The sequence below is a fragment of the Penaeus chinensis genome, chromosome 34 (assembly GCF_019202785.1).
Source record: "Penaeus chinensis breed Huanghai No. 1 chromosome 34, ASM1920278v2, whole genome shotgun sequence".
NCBI classification, from domain to species: domain Eukaryota; kingdom Metazoa; phylum Arthropoda; class Malacostraca; order Decapoda; family Penaeidae; genus Penaeus; species Penaeus chinensis.
In genome coordinates, this window is record NC_061852.1 from 28,463,035 (window position 1) to 28,473,034 (window position 10,000).

Here is a 10,000-nt window from a genome sequence, read left to right on the forward strand (position 1 = left end):
GTCAAGTATGTACCCTTGAGCTGTTCTATTTGTAAGCAATTACACATTTATTAATGTTTATATGGTATGTTTTTGTCTTGAGCATTAAGAACTATAGAGGTGATAGATAAGGATTACCTTCTTTGGAGACAATATAAAGAATAACCAAGTACAAAGTTAGTTCATACATGCTCACGCATAAGTGATCTTAGACAATCGATGTTAGTTTTATTGTGGAATTCAGCATTATATTAGTATAAGGTTGATTACTAGCTTTTCCACATGGTAAGATCTTGAGCAATTATTGTAACAAAACTGATTAGTGTTTTTTTTTTCTTTCTTGTTTTGAATTATAGATGTTAATATTAATGCACAAGGTAAAGTTGGTTTTGATATTGTATTCCTGTTTTAGCAAGATTTTGAAAAATAAATATAGCTTGCATGCAGAACTGAAATAAATTACTATATAAGCTTAGTAAGTCCCGTATGCGATCATTCCTTGAATTGATCAACTTTTTCCCAATGCCACTAGAGAAAATGAATAAAAAATGGGGAAAATGCTGTGCTCAGTTTTTATATTTTTGTGAAATGTCTCTGCACATAGATAGCTCTGCTAGTGCTTTGCCACAAAGGAGTCAATTAGTAGACCTTGTGACCTTACCTGATTTGAATTGGTGGAAATTTTTTTTTTTTTGTCTAGTTCTATGAATATTGATGGTGTTATTTTTATTAATAGCATTATAATTACTTTAATGTTATAAACTCTAGTAACAGCAAAATAAGATGTTTTCATTAATCAAAGAAAAGGGTGAATGGGCGAGACAGGCAGTACCCGTAATTGGCTCATTGGTGACTTGGTACAAGTGTAGCCATCTATGTGTACAAACTCACAGTGAGCATGGTATGTACGTACATGTCATGCCTGTCGGCATTGGGTTAATGAAGCAATGATGCATACTTTGTGTTATTTAGCCAGAAAATGTTGGGATTCTTTTTTTTGTCTTTTGAATATTGAGGACAGACATTTCAGCCATTTTTTTTATTAGTGCCAAGAGTTGGCTTTGCAGACTTAGAATAAATAAATGTTCCTTAGTTAGTCCATGTAAGGAAAACAGTATTTTGTATATATAAATATATAAAAAAATATACATAAATATATATATGAATATATTTATAAATAAATATATATAAATATATATATAAATAAATATATATAAATATATATATATATATATATATATATATAAATATATATGTAAATATATATATATATATAAATATATATATAAATAAATATATATAAATATATATATATATATATAAATATATATGTAAATATATATATATATATATATATATAAATATATACGGTATATAAGTATATGTATATATATATAAATATATATATAAATATATATATATAAATATATATATATATAAATATATATTATACACATAAATATGTATACATATATACATATGTATACATATATACATATGTATACATATATACATATGTATACATATATACATATGTATACATATATACATATGTATACATATATACATATGTATACATATATACATATGTATATATATATACATATGTATACATATATACATATGTATACATATATACATATGTATACATATATACATATGTATACATATATATATGTATACATATATACATATATACATATATACATATGTATACATATAATATATATACATATAAGTATGTATACATATATACATATATACATATATACATATGTATACATATAATATATATACATATAAGTATGTATACATATATACATATATACAAATGTGCATACATGCACACACGCACACACAAACTCACACTCACACGCACACCCACACCCACAACCACACTCACACGCACACCCACACCCACACCCACAACCACACCCACACACACACACACACACACACACACACACACACACACACACACACACACACACACACACACACACACACACACACACACACATACACACATACATACATACATACATACATACATACATACATACATACATACATACATACATACATACATACATACATACATACATACATACATACATACATGCGTACGTTTTATATATATATATATATATATATATATATATATATATATATATAAAATATATGCACATGCAAACACACACACACACATATGCATAGTATATACATCTGAAAATATTTAGAAAACCTTAGAAGATTTTTTAGAATGAATTGCAAGTGTAGCTAATAAGCATCTTCCTGGAGCTTGTTCTATAAATGTTGATTATGATTGCAGGGGTCAATCTGTTTTGTGATTCAGCATATTTGATTCATCCTTCATATCCAAAGAAAATCTTACATAGTGTGCTTTCTTAAGAGTGGTTTTTTTTCTATTTATTTGCATTTTTTATTATTAGTATCAGATTTTGCTAATTGTAGAAGGAACTTAGTACCAGTATTATTAAATTATTTTAACCCAACTGCCCCAGATTTGTGTTCTGTCCCCTGTAGTATTTGGTGAATTTTGTTACATACAGATGGCTCCACATGTGCTGAGCCGGCAAGGAGTCTATCAGTAGGCCCTAGTTATCCTGATTTCCCCATTCCTTGAGGGGGGAAAATGTGTTTCTTTTTAATAAAGTTGATATTGATACTGTTATTATTGTTATTGATGTTATGATTATTAGATTGTTATTTAAATCTTGATACCATTTAAGACAATTAGATAATACAAAAGAGCTTTTCCAAAATTCAAGGAAAAGGGTAAACAGGTGAGACTAAGGTAGGTAAGACTAATAACTGACTCCTTGGTGACTATGTGTAAATACAATAAATATACTTGTATTACAGTGGGCATGTTATGTATTCTTTCCATACGTGCCAATTGGGTTAAGTTCCATAAGACTGAATAAGTCAGATTTAATTAGTAATCACAGGAATAGAACTAAGAAGAAAGATATTTTTGCATTCTTACTCTGTGTAATTTATTTTTTTCCTTTTCATGCCAACAGGTCTTCAGACCCTTACCTTTTGGTGAAGGTGGAAATCTTATCCTCAAATGGCACTTGGGACGCTGTGACCAACATGGACATTCCAAAGCTCTCCCTACCAGATCTTCCTAGAAATAATTATTCTACTAAGCTCCCAGGATTGTTTAAAGAAAAGGTATGTTTCACTCTCACCTTTTCATTTTGTATGAAGATGTCTTTAGGAAATTATTCATCTTTTAAAGAAAGGGTTCTAAGAGCAGAAATTGAGTAAAGATAGTGAGTAAAGATAGTGAGTGTTATCCTTCAGTGAGGAATAAAAAAAAAGTGAGATGAGAGCGAGGTCAGTCAATATTTATAAGAATATTGGTCTGCTGGTGGATACTTTCTTACAGATCAAACTAAGCAGTGAACCTCAATACAGAAGCCTTACTTAACCTGATCCGGATGGGTCCTGTGTATCGGCATCATAACAAACCGCTTGGTCTGCGGAGTACGCCTGTACGCACGGCGAAGCGCCAGAGTACGTGAAGCGGGACATTCGGCTTGATGCCAGAAATCACCAGAGTTTATCATGCTCAGGGATTTCTGTTCACCCGGCGGTGATGGGTTAATCCCCTTGCCTCGGAGAGCTGCGATCAATGCCTGGCAGGCAGACAATGAAAGGCTATGTCGGTAGAAATTGAATGTTGCACAGTCGTGGAGCAAGTCATGAACTGAGGCTGAAGAAGCTAGCTCCTAGATTCCAGCCACATTAAGTATTGGCCAGTGATCTCCTCAAAGATAAGCCAGTAAATCAGAAAATTAGGATTTATTTACAAGTAGATTTGAGCATCTCATTAATCTCATGGTATAGGAGAACCTTAGTAATAACAAAATAAGTTTTTGCAATTTATAAGGTTTGGAAAGGGAATGGATAGATAGATAGATAGATAGATAGATAGATAGATAGATAGATAGATAGATAGATAGATAGATAGATAGATAGATAGATAGATAGATAGATAGGTAGATAGATAAAGGTTTTAGTTGTATGCAGTGCTAATTTGGGGCTTTATGGCGATGTGTCATGACCTGAGTGTATTATTTATGTTCTTTTTTTTGGCCTGATCTGACACTGATTTGTGTTTAATACTTACCATCTTTCTAAAATCGTTATGATTTGTGTTTAACACTTAAAATCTTTCTAAAATCATTATGTCAGGTGATAAAATCTTTCTTGCTCATTGCCTCTGAGTAACATTATTTATGGTCATACTAAGAATGGTCTTCTTGCAAAGGAATGGCTAGATGCTTTTGTGGGAATTTTGGCAAAAAGATAACACTTCTTGTATGTAAAGTGTTCAATCAAACCAAATTACAATTCCCTGTTATTTCACGTACAATAAGAAACTGTGGTGGTCCTGGTCCATATAAACTGTAATTGCAGACTTATTAGCACTCCTGAGATAACAGTATTTTAACCCAATTAGCGCAGATGGCAAAACTACAAGGCCATGAACACTGTAACAAAAGTTCATCTATTGTCTTTACACATAGATGGCCCTACAAGTGCTTAGCTGGCTATTAGTCCTGTGTACTCTTTTCCTTGCTTTTTTGAAAGCTTCATTCCTATTATTTTATTGTCTTTGATGTTGTTAATATTTTAATAACAATTTAATAATCATAATATCAATAAGAAGGATGTTAATGTCACTATTACTAGTATTAGAAAGAAAAATGCCTTTTTCCTGCAAGTTCAAGGAATGGGGAAATTAGGGACGGTCACTAGGGCCAACTCATAGACTTCGTGTTGGCTGAGCACATGAGGAGCTATCTGTTGATAACAAAACTCACAAAAATCTAAAGTGAACAATACTTAAACCTGCAGACATGAGGTTAATGACTTGTGGTTGAGGGTAAGACTAATGACAGCCGACAGTAGAGAAACAAGGTTGTTATATTAGAAAAAACAAAGTTCCCCAAAATTCAATAACATTTAGGGGCATTAATGTTCATGAAACTGCATAGGAGTCTACAAACTTTTCCCATATCATCAAAGAACTTAGTTATTACCAATAAAAAGATTTCTGAATGTGAGAAATGTGAATACTTTCTTGGTACCACACATCATGAAACAAAATTTAATTCCTGTAATATACCTTTATCATAAAAAAATAATCCCCATATTTAGCATTAACCATAGACAAGAAATCAATGAATTATGGGACCTTACTGCCAATAGCTAGGACAAAGCAAGATTCATGGGTAAAGGGACAGGGGAGTAGATGAGTGGGTAAGAGGTAGAAATAATAGGGGGACATGCTTTGATGTGGAAGTTTTTTTCATCCTTGTTGATTTCTTTCTCTATGTTATCTATTTTGGTTTCCTAGTAACCACTTTTCTAAACCATACACTTTCAAAGTAACCATCATATCACTACTAAGACCATGAGTCCCACATCTCTATCTGGCACAAATCATTTGCTAAGTCTTCAAAAAGCTGGTTCCTTGTATAAAACTTTCACAGGGTTAAGTGATGTGGTACAATTTGCTACAAACTGAATTCAAGTAGTTATACATATTACTTCAGCCATTCAAATTGGGCAAAAGAAAAAACAATTATTAAGTGGCTTATCAAGTAGGGTACTTGTGTATAGTGGTTATTGTATATGATAAGTATTACATGATTACTTGTATAGCAATTTTTATATTTGGTCAAGAGCACTGGGACATACCTGTGCCATCTTTTCTGGTGGCAATTAGGGTGTTGCGCTGTGGTAGATGACCACTTGAACTGGTCTATATCTCTTTATGGAGTAATTGTAGTGGGTGTGAGTTCTCACAGGTATGGCTGGGTACTGAAGGTGAAATGGAGTTATATGGGGAGCCAGGAGGTCCTCCAGTTGGCTAAAGACTGGGGAGTTTTACTGTATTGGTGATTTTTTCAACTGGTACACAGAATTTTGGAATATAATATATTAGATGGCATTTGATATCTTACAGTGGGATGTACTGTGATATAGATACCCAATATAAGTATGAATTTGCATGAAAATAACCAAGGTAAGTGGAATGTATCTGAAACTCGGTAAATGTTTACTGCCTATTCAATTTGTGTCATGTGAGAGATGTCGCTTTAATCATTAGAAAAGATGGCTCTGCTGAAGGTGCTTGGGAGCTTAGCTGAATGGCAGAGATCAGCAACTGATTGTGGGCTCACCTATAATTTCTATAGAATACATTTTATACCTGATAGTATTGTCTATAGGTTAACCTGCATTGGGGATATTAGATTACGAAATATGTATATATATTCTTTCCTATTTATTGATATTCATTGTGTGCCTACTTTTTTAACAGATGGAAAAGACTCTCTCTATAGTACAGAAAGCCTTAAACTGGAATGATGAAGCTGGTGATGAAGCTTCCTTGAGACCACCCCGCCCTCCCTTGACTGACAGTGAATTCCAGAATATGCTGAATCGGGTGGGTCAGTTGGCTCAACCAAAAGAATTGCGATTATGTGTTTACCTTGGCGGCTTGGAACCTTCACTAAGGTAGGCATTTTCTTATGTTTATTTTAGAAGTTGCTGAGATATCTATGAGTATTTTTTTAGAAATTACTTTTAGTGCTGGGCATTATTTTGTAGGAATTTGATATACAAAAGAAAAATAATAATTGTTATTATTTCCTTTTGTCGGCCTGACCTCTCTTTAACAGAAAAGTGGTGTGGAAACACTTGTTGAATGTGTATCCAGAAGGGCTTACTGGGCGTGAAAGGCTGGACTACATGAAGAAGAAGACTCAGGAGTATGAAAGCCTCAAAAATGTCTGGCAAGAGCATATGAAGAATGAAGAGAAGGTTTGGACTTGATTCTCCCTATTTTAATTATTGTGCACTTATGCTTTTTGCCGTGCATTTCTCAAGAGTGTAGCTTTGTTAGAAGAAATGTGAGCCAATTATAAAAATGATGTGCTAAGAGTATCAGATTCTGTGTGCTGTTTTGGATTACATGCTTAGTATTATACACTGGTCCTGGTAGATCATCAGAGTGCTTGCTCTTTATGCTGACCATAAAGAAAAGACACTATAACCTTTGGTTGCTAAGATACTTTGGTGAAACAACAGTGGCATTGCTTTTTAAAGTGTATGGCATTAATTAACTAACATGTGCACATATTTCTCTTTCCTGCATTCAACTTGAAAGAATTTGATATCCTCATACAGAATTTGTTTGTAAGGTTTTAGTGAAAAGATAGATCCTGTAAAATTCTTTGGAGTTATTTGAACTTTGATTATTTAAAGTTAAGTTTGTAGGAAGTGCATGAACAAGTTTTGAGCATGTGCTTTCAATACAGCAGATAAGTGAGGAAGTGAAGTATGTCACCAATATGGTTCGTAAGGACGTCTTGCGCACTGACCGTCACCACACTTACTTCAGTGGACCTGATGACAACAGCAATGTGCAATCTCTCTATAATATTTTAACCACGTAAGTCTGAGAGCATACTATGACTTTCTAGATTTAATGCATTTTTCAAGCCTAGCATTGCATATATATGAGACAGAGAGCATGATTCCCTTTGTTTTATTTTATTGAAAACAAATTTTGTAATAGATTCAGGGAATGGCTTTCTCATTAACAAAATTCATATTGTCTTTAGAGTTCTCAGGATTTTATTTAATCCATTGGCTGTTTCAAGGTGTTAGTCCCTAAATATGGACTGTGTACTTGATGAAGACCAAAAGTAGACCCTCCTGAGAGACATTAGCATTGATTTTTCAAGAATTCAGCAATGGATTTTTTTTACCAATCTGTAATTTCAAAATGGTCATAGAAGAATTTCTGAGTTTAATGTTTGATTATCAAAGATTTTTTTTTTCTTCTCTGTTATTACCTACCCTCCTTGTGAAGATGGAGTGAATAATCCATAGGTCCTGTTGTCTGTTCTAAATTAATCAGCCCAGAGAATCCTAATGTAGCAGACCCTTGTGACAAAATGCAATTGATACGTACCTGGCTAATATTTTTATACCATACTTATCACTTTTTCTTAATATCTTCAAGTAGAAAAATCATGCAACTAATTCATGATAAACTCATACATGAATTTTACTCTACACTTGTTAAACTGTTGTATAGATTTAATAATTCAGCCTTTGCTTGCTTGAAATATGTACACCAGCCATCTGCTTTTAATACTGTATTAACTCATAAACCATTGCCATTGGGGATAGCATGTCCGTGTCCATTGTGATTTTAGTTTGTTGATTAAGTTAATACATAGATGGCTCCACAAGTGCTTCATCACCAATGAGTTGGTTACTATTCCTACCTATTTCAACTGTTAACCCTTTACTTTCTGAAATATTGTTATTTATTCTTTTATTGCTATTAGTATTTTAATAATAGTATTATAATCATAAGAGGAATGATAATTATAATGTTATCCATATTGATAGCATTATAAAAATAATATATTTTCCCAAAGCTTAAAAAAAAGGTGACATCATATAGGCCTACTAACTGACTCCTTGGTGGCTGAGCACCAGTGAAGCCATCTATGTGTAAAATAAGCAAAACTACAATGGGCATTGCATATTCCTGGTGGCAATGGATTAAATTGTCTCACAAACCGTGATGCTACAACCACTTTATTTTTGTTTAATATCCAGCAGCTATGTGATTTTTGTATTCCATCTTGAGATACTTTATCACAAAGATATGAAAAAGTAGTTGTAACATCTCTTTGTGATATTGTATGGATGGATACCATAATATTTCCTTAGGTACAGTCATATTGTATAATTTTTTGTGCAGCTGGATAATTTGATGTGAAGTTCAACTCTTCAAGAAGGAACTTGTTCTCTTGATCTTTTCTGCAAAAGACATTGGATACAGAAATCAAGGCATAAATTCAATCAAAACTTTAAATCATGCATATTCTGATACGTTATCTTCCTTAAAATGCTTCTTTTTTATTGGTAGGTGATTATGGCACATGATATCGTGTACAGTGGTGAACATATTGTATTCTTTCGTTCAAAGTGAATATTATTATAAACCTAGAAGTGAAATGGATACACTATAATCCATGTATATGTATGAGCTGTGCCATACTTTATTTCACTATAACAGTGGGTCATTGGATTTCAGAGAGAGGTTTTACTTTAGTCTTAATAATCTTTGATAAGTGTTATTTATTTTTAATGTAACTGGATTGCCTAGAATGACTTAAAAATATGAGTAAAATAAAAGCTGTAAATATTTACTCTATTGTTGGAGTAATTGATAAAGGGTTAATCCTTTCCTGGAAATGTCTTTAAAGTTAATGGTTTTTGTAAGCTTTAAGTATGTTTGCAGTTCAATCATGGTTAAATTTGATATATTACCCTTTGTTTGTGTAACAGTAATAATAATGTAGTTTTCTATTACATTCAGGTATGCTCTGAATCATCCTTCTGTTGGTTATTGTCAAGGAATGAGTGACTTGGCTTCTCCACTCTTAGTCACCATGCGTGATGAAGCACAAGCATATGTTTGTTTCTGTGCCCTTATGGCTCGGGTGCATTCCAATTTCCACATAGATGGGGATGCTATGACTCTGAAGTTCCAGCACCTTACAGAAGCTCTCATTTTCTATGACTTGGAATATTTTACATACCTTCAGCTGCATCAGGTTTGTCAGTGAAAGTAGTGGATTTTTTACTGTGAATTTTGTACTAATAGATATTTTAGACAAAGCACTGCCTATGAATGTCACTTTGCATTAAACATAATTGGATTAAGCAGAACAAAATTAATGGCAATGCATATTTTTTCTATTAATTATGAAGATACATCATGATTTTCAACTATAACATATGATGTTATTGCAGGCTGATGACTTGCTGTTTTGCTATCGGTGGCTGCTGCTGGAGTTGAAGCGAGAGTTTGCATTTGACGATGCTCTACACATGCTGGAGGTTTTGTGGAGTTCTCTTCCTCCAGATCCACCTGCAGAATCTCTTCCAC

At 33.0% G+C, this 10,000-nt stretch overlaps 1 protein-coding gene across 2 annotated transcripts in view; it reads left to right on the forward strand.

The window, feature by feature from the left end:
• The window catches only part of LOC125043808 (TBC1 domain family member 25-like), a 20,573-nt gene that overhangs the window by 3,298 nt on the left and 7,275 nt on the right, over positions 1-10,000 (forward strand). Inside the window, exons 3-9 of one of the 2 annotated variants that reach the window (XM_047640116.1) lie at positions 1-5; positions 3,027-3,180; positions 6,344-6,540; positions 6,705-6,846; positions 7,344-7,477; positions 9,428-9,665; positions 9,865-10,000. The exon at positions 1-5 is cut by the window's left edge and continues 94 nt beyond it; the exon at positions 9,865-10,000 is cut by the window's right edge and continues 8 nt beyond it. In XM_047640116.1, coding sequence (XP_047496072.1) covers positions 1-5; positions 3,027-3,180; positions 6,344-6,540; positions 6,705-6,846; positions 7,344-7,477; positions 9,428-9,665; positions 9,865-10,000 — 1,006 coding nt within the window. The remainder of the gene's footprint in view (positions 6-3,026; positions 3,181-6,343; positions 6,541-6,704; positions 6,847-7,343; positions 7,478-9,427; positions 9,666-9,864) is intronic. The other variant, XM_047640117.1, reaches the window with a different exon arrangement.